We start from the raw sequence: 16,162 nt of genomic DNA on the forward strand, positions 1-16,162 counted from the left end.
ACCAGCCCCAGTGACAAGTACAGCAGCATCGTGTGAGAGTTCTGAAGGTTTTGAATGGCCTTTGGGTGTCGTTGGGACCTGCCTGCTGATTGTGATGGGGATCAGCATGTTGGCACACACACAGACTGTGTTCTACCCACAACCATTTTGTCTGATCTCAGAAGTTAAGCAGAGTCAGGTTTGGGTCTTGTCTGGGGTTAGACGACAATATAGGGGGACCAAGAGGTTTTCCCCAAGGCTGGACAGTCATGAGTGGCAGGGTGTGTGTGACAGTATGGGCAAGTATCTAGTCCACTGGGCCCCTCCAGTGCTTTGGAAGCATCGGAGATGGAAGACAGCTGTATGGAGTCCCCAGCAACAAGCTGCAGAAACTGCTGAAGGGGACAGTGAATTATTTTAAGCCTGGTGGGCCCATGGCACTTCAGGCCATCAGGGCAGAGATGCAACATAGAGATGGACTCATGATGGAGGGGTGGACTTAGCAATTATTGCCCAGGTTATTCATGAGTGTGAACACTGCACACAGTCTCTCCTGCTCTGAAAGATTGTTACAAGAGATGGAGCCTGACATCATGGACCAGATGGATTCAGCAGCTTTATAGCTACTGGTCCATGCACTTAGATAAGAGTGATGGTATACTGAAAATGTGGGATCTGAGCATGACGTGAATGGTATGGAATAAGGGGTGGATAATGTCCTGGGTTCAGCAGTAGCAGTCATGTTTCTCCTTGGTAGCTGGTGCAGTGCTGTGTTTTGACTTTCAGCTCGGGAACAGAGCTGATAACAAGGATGTTTTGGTTTGGCCAAGGACTTTGTGAGCCTCATGCTCTGCCAGGGGGGAGGGGAAGCCAGGAGGAAGCAGAGACAGGACACCTGACCCAAACTGACCAAAGAGCTATTCCATACCACAGCACGTCATGCCCAGGAGGTAACTGGGAGTTAGCCGGAAGGGCTGGGAGACTGCAGGGTTGGAGGAGGTATCGGTCGGAGCTTGGTCGGGCTTGGGGTGCGAGTTATTGGTCGGCTGGTGCTGAGATGATGTATTCTCTTCCCTTGTTATTTCCTTTATCATTATTATTATTGGTGGTAGCAGTAGTGATCTCTGTTATACCTTAGTTACTAAACTGTTCTTATCTCAACCTGTGGGAGTTGCATTCTTTTTGATTCTCCTCTCCGTCCCTCCGAGAGTAGGGGGAGGGAAAGAAGGGGGGGAGTGAGTGAATGAGTTACCTGACTGGGTTTAAACCACGACACCATGATGGCCTACGACTGGCACATTGCTATCTGCCACCCCCTGCTTTATGTGACCTTCATCTCCAGAGGCGTCTGCTGGCAGCTGGTAGCATCATCCTACCTATTTGCCTTTCTCAGTGCCATCATCTGCACATGGTGCGTGGTTGGAGGTTCTTTCTGTTGTCCCAACTACATTGACCACTTCTTCTGTGACGATGTTCCTGTGCTAAAGCTCGTGTGCTCTGACACGCACAGCACTGAGATGGTCCGTCTTTTACACCGTGGTCACCCCAACGCTAAACCCATTCATCTACACCCTGAGGATCAAGGAGGTGAAGTGCCCTCTGCTGAAGTGCAGGAGGAGGTTGTTCAACCACTGGCAACATGCAAGACTTGTATCATGCAGGACATGAATACATCAAGTGAGAAAGCCTAAACTAATGGGATTTTCCACTAATCCTCATGACTTTACGTAGGTTCTTTCACAGTTCCTGCACAACAGTCAATGAGAGCATTTAATGAGAAATAGAACCCCCATCACATATTCCTAGGAAGGACACCAAGAGGAGCAGCAACTTCAAACTTCATTTCACTTCTCAGCCACCAGCGTGTAGGAACAGATTACCTTGAATTATCCCAGGCCTCTTTTTCCTCACAGGAAACACCAATCAGCTTTATTCAATTCTCACTTTTGTCACTGATAAATATCCACTTTTCTTGCAAGATTCTTGACCTTGTCCCTCACCTCCAATATGCGTACTATGTGTGTATGTGTGTAAATATACATATGTGTGACAGAGGAATACAAATAAAATGTATAAAACTGGTATTAGAAATACGGTGACGCACACAGACTTGGACTCAATGTGTGGATCTGCATGACTGTACTGCACAGAATCATCTCTATCTTGAGAAAAAAACTGATTTTCTCACCTCCTGGCTTGTTTTATAGAATCATAGAATCATTAGGGTTGGAAAGGACCTTAAGATCATTTAATTCCAACCCCCCCTGCCATGGGCAGGGACACCTTACGCTAAACCATATCACTCAAGGACTCGTCCAACCTGTTCTTGAACACTGCCAGGGATGGAGCATTCACAACCTCCCTGGGCAACCCATTCCAGGGCCTCACCACCCTAACAGGAAAGAATTTCCTTCTTATACCAAACTTAAACTTCCCCTGTTTAAGTTTTACCCGTTACCCCTTGTCCTGTCACTACAGTCCCTAATGAAGAGTCCCTCTCCAGCATCCCTATAGGCCCCCTTCGGACACTGGAAGGCTGCTATGAGGTCTCCACGCAGCCTTCTCTTCTCCAGGCTGAACAGCTACAACTTCCTCAGCCTGTCTTCATACGGGAGGCGCTCCAGACCCTGATCATCCTCGTGGCCTCCTCTGGACTTGTTCCAACAGTTCCATGTCCTTTTTATGTTGAGGACACCAGAACTGCACACAATACTCCAGGTGAGGTCTCACAAGAGCAGAGTAGAGGGGCAGGATCACCTCCTTCGACCTGCTGGTCACGCTTCTTTTGATGCAGCCCAGGATATGGTTGCTTTCTGGGCTACAAGCACACACTGCCAGCCCATGTTCATTTTCCCATCAACCAGCACCCCCAAGCCCTTCTCCACAGGGCTGCTCTGAATCTCTTCTCTGCCCAACCTGTAGCTGTGCCTGGGATTGCTCCCACCCAGGTGTAGGACCTTGCACTTGGCATGGTTAAACCTCATGAGGTTCGCATCAGCCTACCTCACAAGTGTGTCAAGGTCCCTCTGGATGGCATTCCTTCCCTCCAGATTATCCACCGACCCATACAGCTTGGTGTCATCGGCAAACTTGCTGAGGGCGCACTCAATCCCACTGTCCACGTCAGTGACGAAGATGTTAAACAAGACCAGTCCCAACACCGATCCCTGAGGGACACCACTCGTTACTGGTCTCCAGCCGGACATTGAGCCATCGACCACAACTCTTTGCATGCAGCCATCCAGCCAGTTCTTTATCCACCGAGTGGTCCACCCATCAAATTGATGTCTCTCCAATTTAGAGACAAGGATGTTGTGTGGGACAGTGTCAAACGCTCATTCAGATTTTTAAGATGGTCTCGAACCAGTTCCTCTTCTACAGTGGGTGCAAGGTCTTCATTCTCACAGTCCCTGCATCTGCCTTCCAAGACTTGGGTGGTGTGGTCAGAGCCTTTGCCAGTGAAGACCAAGGCAAAGAAGTCATTCAGAACCTCAGCCTTCTCCAAATCCTGTGTCGCCAGTTCTCCCAAGAGCTTCCTGAGGGGGCCTACTTTTTCCCTAGTCTGTTTTTTATTTGCTACATACTTGTAGAATCCCTTCCTGTTATCTTTAATACCCCTAGCCAAGTTTAATTCTAACTGGGCCTTAGCTTTCCTAATCTGGTCCCTAGCTTCCCAAACAACATCCCTGTACTCTTCCCATGCCTCTTGTCCTTGCTTCCACTTATTATAAGCCTCTTTTTTCATTTGAATTTTCCTCAGGAGCTCCTTATCCATCCAAGGAGGTCTCCTGACCCTCCTGCTGCACTTCCTTCTAGTTGGGATGCAGCACTCCTGAGCTTGTAGCAGGTGATCCTTGAATATCAACCAAGAGTCTTGGGCCCCCCTGCCCTCTAGGGCTGGATCCCATGGAATCTTCCTAAGCAGGTTCCTGAAGAGGCCAAAGCCTGCTCTTTTGAAGTCCAGGGCAGTGAGCTTGCTGCACACTCTCCTCACAGTCCTGAGGATCTCAAATTCGAGCATCTCATGATCGCTGCATCCAAGGCTGCCCTGGAGCGTCACATTTCCAACGAGCCCTTCCCTGTTGGTGAGCACGAGGTCAAGCATGGCACCTCTCCTTGTCAGCTCCTCTATTACTTGCAGGAGGAAGTTGTCTTCTACACAATCGAGGAACCTCCTGGATTGCTTATGCCGGGCCATACCCTCCTTCCAACAGATGTCAGGGTGGTTGAAGTCACCCATGAGAACAAGGGCCTGTGAGTGTGAGGCTGTTCCTATCTGTCTATAGAGTGCTTCATCCGCAGGTTCTCCTTGATCAGGCAGTCTGTAACAGATTCCCACAGTAATGTCCCCCATCGCTTTTCTCCCTTTATCTCTCACCCACAAACTCTCTGTTGGCTGCTCACCTGTCCCCAGGCAGTTCCATACTCTCCAGCCATCACAAAGCTGTGGCGGTCGCTGTGGAGACGCCCATTGTGATGGGGCCCCCACGGTGAGCGTGGGCTTTTTAAGTTGCCAGAGCCCTGCAGTAACCAGTGTGGAGGAGACCCCTCCCTCGGGAGGCTGCATCTCCCGGGGCTGCCCTGCACATCCAGGTCCATGTTCTTTGACTTTGCAATCCTGTTTTAGTGTTGGCTTGAAACACATTGTGGGTGCGTGCTGGGAAGGGAGGAGAAGCTGTCAGGAGCTGTGCTGGTGCCATCACAGCTGTAGGAGCAGGGGATGGATGGGTGAGGAGGAGGCACTGGGCTTGTTCATGTGCTTGGAGCACAGCTCTGCCTGCAGAGGTGCTGGGGTGGAAGCCGGAGTCTTCTGTGTGCAGGAGCTGCTGGTGTCAGAGGTGCTGAGAAGGTGGCAGGGCAGGAGCAGCCCCTGGGCACTGCAGCTGCTGGTGCTGTCTCTGGGAGCTGAGCACAAGGGGACCTGCCTGGCTCTGGCAAGGATCACGGAAGCTCACCAGGCATTGGAGAAGGCGGCCGGGCCCTGGCAGGTTCTTGTGATCCCTGTGCCGGGCATTCCAGAAAACACAGAAATTTCTAATCTTAAACATATGAAAACAAACACTTGACAAGAACTTTTATCAGTTGCTCTTTGCAATCTTCCTGCACTCAGAAACCTCCAATGTGCTGTGCAACCTGAAAGACTTGACAAAACGCAAAGGTTTTAATGAGCCCCATGGTGTATTTGGGCTGAGCCCATGAACCTCATGTGCTGAGGAAACCTCTCAGGAAGTCCAACTCAGAAACAAAGCCCCAAGTGCCTTCAGCATTAATGGGCCCCACTGAGGGCTGTTACTGGCAAAGCCTCCCCAGGGACTCGTTAAAGCAAGTAACTGGAGGCTGTGATTACAGGGAGACAAAGGCAAAATGCAGGTGTCTGATGGTGAGAAAGCCAAGCCCTGACTGCAGCCCTTAGGGAAGAGTCTGAAATCCTGAGAATGAAGGTTCTCCTGGTAGGTCTTGATGAAAGAGGCAACTGCCATAGCCCAGGGCACAGAGGCCTTTTGTTCTTTTGGGCCTTTCAGCCATGCCAGAACCCTGTCATCTCTGCTGCAGGCTGTCCTACACTGGCCCATGCCTGCACTTCTTTCCCTTCAGGCTGTTGACCCCCATCTTGCTTTCCCACCTAGCTCTCACCTGGCATTTCTGTACCTTCAGTCCCATCTCTGCACCCATGGCTGTCTGTTCCTTGAAACACAAAGCCATGGGCTGAGCCAGACACCCTCTGGGTGACCACAAGTCACCACAAGTCCACCTTTTGAGAGACATTTCTCTTTCCTAACTTCGAATCTGAACCTTCAAAGCTGCACTTTGCAGAGGTTTCCTTCTCTTGCTGCTAGCAAGAAAACCTCCATCACCTCTGCAGCCACATTTCACCTAGTTGTAGGCTGCTACTACAGTGTCAATTCAGCAGGTGGAGTGAATACCCCTCAGCAAGCTGATCTAAAGGAGGCTTCTAGAGGAATGGGTGATGCAATCAGTATAGAGAAAAAAGCACCATGAGAGAGCAGTGGGAAAACACAATGGTCTGGATTGAGAACTTCTTGGCAAGAGCCAAAAGGAAAGGTGGTGTCCTTGGGTGCAAGGTACCCCATGCTCTGGGGACAGGGCGCTCCATCTGGGACAGCTTCCTGCCTGTAGCACCCTCTCTGCTGCGCACACCCCGCTCTCTGCCCGCACTCACAAGTGTCTCACAGAAGCTTTGCACCTCCACTGCAGGAGGTTCCTGCATTCCCCAGGCTCAGGGATGGATCCTGTATCCCACAGGAGAAGCAGGATAAGGTGTTTTTGGGGGTGGTTGTGGTTTTCTGAAGGGCTGTTTTGGCTGTTTTGTTTTGGTTTTGGCCTGTTTTGGGTCTGTTTTGGGGCTCTGACCTGTATCCCACAGGAGATGAAGGAGAAGGTGGTTTTGGCATGGTTTTTGGTATGTTTTGGGGTGGTTTTGTTCTCTTTTGGGGCTATTTTGGGGCTCTGACCCTGTACCCCACAGGAGAAGCAGGACAAGGTGGTTTGGGGCTGGTTTTCTCCTGTTTTGTGGGTGTTTTTGGCTGTTTTGAGGCTCTGGCCCTGTATCCCCTAGGAGAAGCAGGACAAAGTGTTTTTGGTGTGGTTTGGGTTTGTTTTGGTTTTTTCGGTGGTTTTGGGTTTTCTCCTGTTTTATGCCTCTCTTTTGGGGCTCTGACCCTATATCCTACAGGAGAAGCAGGAGAAGTTGGTTTTGGTGTGGGTGTGGGCTGTTTTTGTCCTGTTTTTGAGGTCTGACCCGGTATCCCATAGGAGAAGCAGGACAAGGTGGTTTTGGGGTGGTTTTGGCTGTTTTCTGGGTTTTGGGTTGGTTTGGGCCTGGTTTTTGCCTCTATTGGGTTTGTTTTGGGGCTCTGACTTTGTATTCCACAGGAGAAGCAGGACAAGGTGGTTTTGGTGGTGTTTGGTGGTGTTTTGTGGGTGTTTTTAGTTAGTTTTGTCCTGTTTTGGGTCTGTTTTGGGGGTCTGACCCTGTATCCCATAGGAGAAGCAGGATAAAGTAGTTTTAGGGTTTTTTTTGGGTGTTTTGGGGTTGTTTTGGGAGTTGTTTTGGGCTGTTTAGTCCTGTTTGGGTCTTTTTGGGGGTCTGACACTGTATTCCAAAGAAGAAGCAGGACAAGGTGATTTTGGGGTGATTTTGGCCTTTTTTGTGGTTTTCTTTGCATGTTTTGGTCTGGTTTTCCCCTGTTTTTGGGCTGTTCTACGGCTGTTTTGGGGCTCTGACCCTATATCCCGTAGGAGAAGGCGGAGAAGGCATTTTTGGGCTGGTTTTGGGTGTGCTTTGGGGCTTTTTTTGTCCATTTTTGGGGCTCTGACCTTGTATCCCACAGGGGAAGCAGGATAAGGTGGTTTTGGGATAGTTTTGGGGTGGTTTGGGGGTGTTTTGGTTTTGTTTTGGGTGGTTTTGGGGTGGTTTTGTCCTGTTTGTGTGGCTGTTTTTTGGTTCTGACCCTGAGTTTCATAGGAGAAGCAGGAGAAGATGGTTTTGGGCTGTTTTTTTGGGGGTGTTTTTGTCCTGTTTTGGGTCTGTTTTGAGGCTCTGACCCTGTATCCCATAGGAGAAGCAGGACAAGGTGGTTTGGGGGGGGTTGTGCTGTTATTGGGGTGGCACTGTGCACCCAGGGGTGCTCCGGGAGTGACCACATGAGTAACCTGTTCTAGTGGAAGATGTCCCTACCTGTCGTAGTGCTTTCAATGAGATTTAAGATCCCTTCCACCCTAACCCACTCTGGGATTCCATGATTCTCTGCTGTGCCAATGTCGGTCCCTCTCCACTCCTCGTAGGTGGCCGTGGCGCCCTGTTCCATTGCCCAGGTTGAGCTGTGACCCCTCGTATGCTCCACCTCCGGACCAAAGGCACTGAGGAAGAGCAGCCTGTGAGGGACCTCCCCGAGCCGGCTGGGCAGAGGCTGGTCCCCCTGCAGGGACTCCTGGAGCATTCCTGCATTCCCCAGGCTCAGGGATGGATCCTGCATTCCAGGCAAGTTTGGGTAGTGCAAGAGAGGGAGACAGGAAGGTGGGCTCATGGGGCATGATGAGCAGCGTTCAGGCACCCGCAGCAGTGGGCATTCCCCATGTGCCATCACTTTGCTTCTTGCTGACTTCCCTCCACCCTCTCTCACCTCCCTACACACTGCTCATTGCCACCAGTAACTAACTGAAGACCTAAGAAGCTCTCAAGGCTTTCCTCAGGGGCTGACCATGTTTCTCCATTCACCACTGATGGATCCACTGAGTGCCAGGTGTGAGGTTCCTGCAGAGGCAGAGATGGCCCTGGGCAGAGCCCTGCTGCCAGGAGGGGTGTGCAGGGCAGAGCTGAGCACACAGCCCATGGCATGGGCTCTGGGAGCACTGAGAGGGAGCAGAGCTGGGCACAGAGCAGCAGCTCCTGGCAGGGACAGCTCCAGGCAGCAGAGATATGGATGGGCAGGGAGTGGGGGGAAAGTGCAGCCCAGCCCTGGGGAGGGTGCGTTCAGGCAGCTCTCTTGGGGTCTGCCACTGGAGGTGGCTGCTGGCCGTGTTCTGCTGCCCACAGCCCTTTGCTTCTCTCCATGAGAGCTCCGTGATCTTCTCTTTGAAACCGTGCTCCCCTGCTTTCAGCACAGGACAGGTGTTTGTGGGGGTTCTTAAGACCAATTTGTGTGTGAAGGCATCATATACAAGTGTTGTAAGCACAGGGCAAATGGGAAAGGACTGATGGACACTGCAGCCCTCCTTGCTCTGCACTAAGCTACAAGGAGCTGAGAACTTCTCCCTGTTTCAATATTGTTCTGATTTTATGTCATACAAAGAATGTTTTATAGTCCCATTCCCCCCCCCAAAAGTGTTATGCCAGTAAATAAATAACACAGTCCAAATAACTCTAAGGCCATGCTGAACCTCTCTTGTGCAGCCCAAACTCGAGTCATGAGTACAAGTAGTGAACTTTACAATGAAATTGGATTTCATCTGTCATCCCTTGTGAGCATCAGAGGTGGACAAAGCACTGCTTCAGAACAAAGCTGACTCCCATCCAACCTGGCCTTGAACACTGCCAGGGATGGGGCAGACACAGCTTCTCTGGGCACCCTGTGCCAGTGGCCCACCACTCTCAAAGGGAACAACTTCATCTGAATGTCCAAGCTAAATCTCCCTTTTTTCAGCTTAAAGCCATTCCCCCTTGTCCTGTCACTGCACAGCCTCATAAAAAGCCCCTCTCCAGATTCTTTGTAGGCCCTGCTTAGGCACGGGAAGATTGCTAAGATGTCTCCCTGAAACCTTCTCTTCTCCAGGCTGAAGACCAACATCTCTCAGCCTGTTTCCATTGGAGACGTGTTCCAGCCCTTAGAGCATCTTCGTGACTCTTCATAAGCCCATCATTGTAGGATCAGAAGTGAACAAGGGTTAGAAGGGACCCCAGGATATCTCAAGTCAAACCCACCAGGAGCAGGGTCAGAGCAAGTGTTTCAAGGCTTGATTCAGTCTGAGTTGGCAATCCTTAAGGCCAGAGGCTGCACAGTCTCTCTGGGTGACCTGATGCAGCACTTGCCTGAGCCGATGGGAACAAGGTTTCCTTCTGTCCTGGCTGAACCTCTCCTCTGTCACTGTCCCCCACTGCCTTTTGTCCTCCCACCAGGCACCATGGTGAGGAGCCTGGCTCTGTATTCCCCATGTCCTCCTTGCCGCTACAGGCAGCCAGTCCCCATCAGCCTTCCCTTCCCAAGATCTCAGGTCCCCACGAGCCTCCCCTTCTCCAGGCTGGAGAAGCCCAGCTCCCCCAAACTTTGCCCACAGGCACCGTGCTCCAGTATCTCCTGACCTGAGGGCCCATTACTAAACCCACTCCTGAAGTGGGGATCTGAAACCTGGATGGAGGATTCCAGATCATCCCTTCCCTTGTTCTCCTGCCGTGCTCCTGCTCATACAGCCCACGATGCTGCTGTCCTCCCTTGCTGCCTCCTGTCCAGCTCCTGCCCACCCAGACCTTTCCCATGGGCTGTTCTCTGCCTGGCAGCCCCAGCCTGGGCCATTGCAGGGGAGTTCCCTGCAGGGACCCCTGTGTCCCCTGCTCTCCTGCCCAGGACACCCTGAGAGCTCTGAACCCCCCCCCCATGCCATCCCATCTCCCCACACCAGCACAACAGCCCCATTCATTGGGCTCCCCAAGAGCTCTTCCTGCTGCAGGCACAGAGCAGCCATCCCAGAGCTGGAGCAGCCAGAAAGCTGCTTTCATTCCCCTTCATTCCTGACATGTGAGGACGTATCACAGAGAAGAAGTTGCTGCAGGATCATTTATTTCCCTTAAATACAATCAGAGACCAGAGTGACACAAAGTCTGTGGGTCACACAGCACGAGTGGCAACTTAATTAGGAAATGAAAACTGACATTTCTATGAAGACAACATCATCACAAATTGAAATAGGAAAACAAATGTAAAGCAGGAAAGACAGACATGGTCTGTCATGACCTACACTGGAAACCCTTTCCAGGGTAAAACAAGCAGCATATATCTGCTGAAACATATCTGGTCACCAGCTTCCTCACAGCATCCTTGAGCTCCTGGTTCCTCAGGCTGTAGATGAGGGGGTTCACTGCTGGAGGCACCACCGAGTACAGCACTGACACCACAAGATCCAGGGATGGGGAGGAGACAGAGGGGGGCTTCAAGTAGGCAAAGACAGAAGTGTTGTCAAAGAGGGAGAGAACGGCCAGGTGAGGGAGGCACGTGGAAAAGGCTTTGTGGCGTCCCTGCTCAGAGGGCATCCTCAGCACGGCCCTGAAGATCTGCACATAGGACCCCACAATGAAAACAAAACAGCCAACAGTAATCAGGACACCAACCACAAGAAGCCCAACTTCCCTGAGGTAGGAGCGTGAGCAGGAGAGCTTGAGGATGTGGGGGATTTCACAGAAGAACTGCTCCACAGCATTGCCTCGGCACAGGGGCAGTGAAAATGTATTGGCCACGTGCAGCAGAGCATTGAGAAACCCAGTGCCCCAGGCAGCTGCTGCCAGGTGGACACAAGCTCTGCTGCCCAGGAGGGTCCCATAGTGCAGGGGCTTGCAGATGGCCACGTAGCGGTCGTAGGACATGACAGTGAGGAGAGAATACTCTGCTGAGATGAAAAAGACAACAAAAAAGATCTGTGCAGCACAGCCTGTGTAGGAGATGGCCCTGGTGTCCCAGAGGGAATTGGCCATGGATTTGGGGACAGTGGTGGAGATGCAGCCCAGGTCCAGCAGGGAGAGGTTGAGGAGGAAGAAGTACATGGGGGTGTGGAGGCGCTGGTCGCAGGCTGTGCTGGTGATGATGAGGCCATTGCCCAGGAGCGCAGCCAGGGAGATGCCCAGGAAGAGCCAGAAGTGGCAGAGCTGCAGGTCCCGCGTGTGTGCGAATGGCAGGAGGAGGAACTGGGTGATGGAGCTGCCATTGGACATCTGCTGCCTCTGGGCATGGGGCAGTGTCAGAGGAGAAAAATGCGGTGACAGGTTAGGACAGGAGGGATGTCAGATACAGAAGTTCAGTTTACACCTTCACAACTGAGCACATTTTAGCAGGAGAGGAGACGTTCAGCGTCATCGCAAGTGATGTCATTACACTGCTGAGGCTTCTTCCTAGGTACAATCAGAAGAGCATTGCATCAGGCAAAAAGTCTCAGTTCTTTGCAGAACCAAGAGACCTGCAGTGTCCATCAGTCCTCTCCCAGTTGCCCTGTGCTCAAACTTGCACTGCCTGTAAGGTGCCTTCACACAAATTGATCTTAAGAACCCCCACAGACATCTGTCCTGTGCAGAGACCAGGGGAGAACGGTTTCAAAGGACAGACCACAGAGCTCTCACGCTGAGAAGCAAAGGGCTGTGTGCAGCAGAGCACGGCCAGCAGCCACCTCCAGTGCCAGACCACAAGAGAGCTGCCTGAACGCACCCTCCTCAGGGCTGGGCTGCACTTTCCCCCCACTCCCTGCCCATCCGTATCTCTGCTGCCTGGAGCTGTCCCTGCCAGGAGCTGCTGCTCTGTGCCCAGCTCTGCTCCCTCTCAGTGCTCCCAGAGCCCATGCCACGGGCTGTGTGCTCAGCTCTGCCCTGCACACCCCTGCCTGTGCAGGGGCTCAGGAGCAGCTCACACAAGCCCTCACAAGACTCTCGGTGCCTCCCCCAAAGCAGAGAAGTAAATTCCCAGCTCCCACTGCCCTACCTGCCCACCAAGAGGGAAAAACATCAAAGCTCAGGATCCTTCCCTATCAGGTAAATGATGCCTCAGTGTCTTTCAGAAGGACCCTCTGAAGAAGTGCTCAGATTGAAGGCAGATTGGAGCAGCGTCACCCACCCAGCACTTCCCTTCCCTGCCAGGGGCTGTTCCCTTCCCCTCAGCTCCCCTCTCCCCCTCCGAGCTCCATGGGGAGCTCCCGGGCAGGCCGAGTGCTGACCCTGGCAGGCAGCAGAGTCCCTGCCCCTGCACACAGCCTTTGGGCTGCAGGGACCCTGCTGCAAGGGCAGCGCTGGGCACCCCTGGCTGCACATCCACATTCACACCCTGCAGCCAGCCCCGGGACAAGGGACCTGCCTTGTCCTGTCCCTGCATGGTGCAGGGGAAGCCCTGCTCTGCAGCACATCCTCCTCCTTATCTACAGAGAGAAACTGCAGCTGCATTGCCCTGCACCCAGTGCCTTACCACAAACAGGGCTGGGAAGGTTTCTCCTTCAGAAGGTTCCTCCTCCTCCTCCTCAGCATCCTCCACTGCCAAGTGCCTTTAAGCTCCCTGTGTCTCGCAGGTCTCCCCTCGGTCTCAGCTCATCAGCAGAGGCCCAGCCCAAGGTGGCTCTGCCTTTGCCCCACTGGGCTCCTTCCAGGGCTCCCTGGGGCTCCAGAGAAACACCATGGGAAACAGCCTGATGATACAAAGATTTAAGGCTAAAAATCTTTGTTTCTTACAATCAATCAATTAATTTGAAAATGGCCCTTTGAGAACATTGAGTCCAACCAAACCTATCCCTGGGAAGTCCACGCACTGAGCATGAGAACATCTCTGGTAGGATACCCTGGTCAGCAACAGCAACTGGGGCTTTAAAGTTGAATTTTACATCCTACCTTAATTTCACTAATTTATATCCTATTCTGTTTGTTGCTAAACATTCTGCTATACATTAGAGCATAGAAATCAGCTGGACAAGTTATGTTGATGCAGAAACCTGTCCATATATACAATTGTACTTAAACCCATTTAAGAAATTCTTAACAACTAAGCAACCAGACATTGCCCTCAATTTATAACTGGAATTCAGCACTACTCTCTTTGTTGGCACAGCGGCAAGAGGTGAGCCACCACTCTGAGAAAGATGGACTGACGTTAGTTACGGGGTGGAATGTGCTGATGCACTTCCCCCCCATTTCCTGGAGCCCTCTGCTTCCCCAGGAGTTCCTGTTAGGCCCCAGCCTTTGCACAGTGCAAGGAGTTGGATGCTGGCTGCTCCCTGGCTGCACCAGGAGCTCTGGTTGCCTGGCCAAGGTGGGAGCAGCACACAGAGATCAGGAAAGTTGGATACTCCCTGCTCATACCAGGAGCTCTTTCAGGTTGATCAGGCATTCCCTGACAGCCTGCAACAGAGCTGTTGTGCACTGTTGAAACTGACACAGAATTGAGGCCAGGATGAAATCTGACTGATGACTAAAGCCCGTCACCTGACGACCCTACAAGTGGTGGTGCCAAGAGAGAGATCCTTTGACCTCTCCTGGACCGCAGTGTGCTGTGAGCGGCATCTCCCTCATAGTGAGGCACCTCTGAGAGCCCCCTAACCTCTCCAGTTTAGCTAATAGGGGGATCATCTGGCTGGGCCGATCCTGCTGCTCACTGACACTCAGCCCTTCGCCCGCTGAGGAGTGCTTCCAGAGCTGCTGGGAGTATTGTGCTCTGCTTTTACTTTTCCCTGCACCAAGGGCAGCTTTAGCATAGGGATGCATCTAGATCTGTGCACAGCCATCTAGCTCCATCTCAGTGTGTTGTGTTAGGTTGGATATTTAATTGCAAGTGCGTGTATATTAGCTTCAGTGATCAAGTGCTGTTAGAAATCCTGTGATTGAGTTTACAAATGCAAACTGCTGCTAGCTGGCATTTGTGATCCTTTACATGAATACCAGGCCTGAGACTAAGATGGAATCCAGCTGCATGCAGACTGCTCTTGGAGAGGGAGCTTAGAAAGCAAAGAGATCCAATCTGAACCTCGTGACTCAACAAGAGGGTCTCCCTTATTCCTTTCTGTTTGCAGTTTCTATACACATGATTTCAGTTCAGTGCTGTATAAATCACTTGAATCCAGTCCTGGATAAATCCTTGCCAGGTCTGACACAATCTCTTTTTGTAGATGGTGGAGTGGGGCCTCGCCACCAAATCCTGAGGAATCCTGCTTTTAGAAATTAACATTAAAATCACTTTTGCTGGTATGTGTGGAAGTGATTCTTTCAGCAATCCTAAACAGTTTCACAACAGGCACCAGGACATCTCTGGGAAACACGTTCCAGTGTCTCACCACCCTCACCAGAAAGAATTTCTTTAGAGAACACAGTTTCTGTTTCACTGCAGACAAAGGAGGCAGGAGAGAAGGGGTGGGGAGCACGCACCCCAGCCCCGACTCCACACAGGGCAGCGAGGGGTGCTGCTCTTCACTACAGCACAGCTGGGCTGAACTGAGTCAGTGCTTACACAGAAACCTGTCCTTGTCCCTGATGAAGCTCTACAGCCCACAGGCTTCTCCACAAGTACCAGCCCATCTGTTTTTCTTGTCATGTCTTGCACAGTGTCACAAGCTGTGGCACAAGGGGAGGCCCTTGTTGCTGTCTCTCCTGGAACACAGGGAAGTAGAAAATGAAATACTTTTTTTAATAATGAAACCCATTCCAGTTACCACAGAAAATATGGAACAAGATGCTAGAGCCCTACAGGTTTTACCAGGAAGAGCAACAACTAACTAAAAATTCCCTCCTGCGCTGTTTCCTTTCCCAGCCCATGGATACTTCCCTCAGTAACTGGCAAGTGCACATGACACAGAAGAGATCTGTGTATCTGCTGCACATGAAGGTGAACAGTTCCTTTTGGTGTTAGAGCTGTAGAGTCAGATTTATCTCCAAAGCAACTCAACCATGGACCAAGGAAACAGGCAGGGAATTTTCAGCTGTACCTGCAGTGTCCTGCAAAAGCAGGCAAGTCAGGGCCAGGATGCACAAGGCAAGGCAGGGCAAGGTGAGGCAAGGCAAGACAGGGCAAAACAAGTTATGGCAAGGAAAGGCCAGGAAGGGCAGGGCAGGGCAGGGTAAGGCAGGGCACGGAGAGGTAGGGCAAGGCAGAGCAAGGAAGTTCAAGGCAGATCACGGCAAGGCAAGGCAAGGTAAGGCAATGAAAGGCAAGTCAAGTCAAGGCACGGCAAGGCAGGGTAAGGCAGGGTAAGGAAGTTCAAGGCAGATCAAGACAAGGCAAGGCAAGGCAAGGCAAGGCAAGGCAAGGCAAGGCAAGGGAGTCAAGGCCAGGGCAGGCTAGGGCAGGCCAGGCAAGGTGAGGCAAGGCGAGGCAAGGAATGGCAAGGCAAGGAATGGCAATAGAAGGAAAGTAATGGCGAGGCGAGGCATGGCAAGGCGAGGTGAGGCATGGCAAGGTGAGGTGAGGCAAGGCAAGGCGAGGTAAGGCAAGGCAAGGCGAGGTGAGGCAAGGCGAGGCGAGGCAAGGCAAGGCCATTAAAGGCCAGGCAAGGAAAGGAGAGGCGAGTCGAGCTGAGGCAAGGCAAGGCAAGGGAAGGAAACTCCTCGCAAGGCGAAACTAGGTGAGGAAAGGCGAGGTGATGAGAGGTGAGGCAAGGCAAGGCAAGGGAAGGAAACTCCTCGCGAGGCGAAACTAGGTGAGGAAAGGCGAGGTGATGAGAGGTGAGGTGAGGCAAGGCAAAGCAAAGCAAGACCAGAGACCAGGAAAGGCAAGGCATTGCAAGGGAAGGAAAGACATGGCAAGGAAAGGCAAATCAATGCAAGGCAAACCAATGCAAGACAAGGGAAGGCAAGGGAAGATAAGGCAAGGAATGGCAAGGCAAGGAAAGGCAAGGCAAAGCAAGGGAATGCAAGGCAAGGGAAGGCAAGGGAAGATAAGGCAAGGCACGTCAAGGGAAAGAAAGACCTGGCATTGTGAGGTGAGGCGAGGCAAAG

The 16,162-nt window shown here is 51.9% G+C and overlaps 1 protein-coding gene across 1 annotated transcript; it reads right to left on the minus strand.

The window, feature by feature from the left end:
- Positions 1–10,304: 10,304 nt before the first annotated feature.
- LOC133282411 (olfactory receptor 14C36-like) lies at positions 10,305–11,543 on the minus strand. Its single transcript, XM_061478420.1, has one exon. It carries the CDS (start codon positions 11,417–11,419, stop codon positions 10,442–10,444), a length of 978 nt encoding a protein of 325 aa, XP_061334404.1. The 5' UTR covers positions 11,420–11,543; the 3' UTR covers positions 10,305–10,441.
- Positions 11,544–16,162: the final 4,619 nt, after the last annotated feature.

Source organism: Pezoporus flaviventris, unplaced genomic scaffold (assembly GCF_033815535.1).
Source record: "Pezoporus flaviventris isolate CSIRO_AGI_PZ_B2104156 unplaced genomic scaffold, CSIRO_AGI_Pfla_v1 ptg000123l, whole genome shotgun sequence".
Taxonomy (NCBI): domain Eukaryota; kingdom Metazoa; phylum Chordata; class Aves; order Psittaciformes; family Psittacidae; genus Pezoporus; species Pezoporus flaviventris.

Coding starts and splice junctions, on each gene's coding strand:
- LOC133282411 (XM_061478420.1), bottom strand. CDS start 11,419: ATGTCCAATGGCAGCTCCATCACCCAGTTCCTCCTCCTGCCATTCGCA.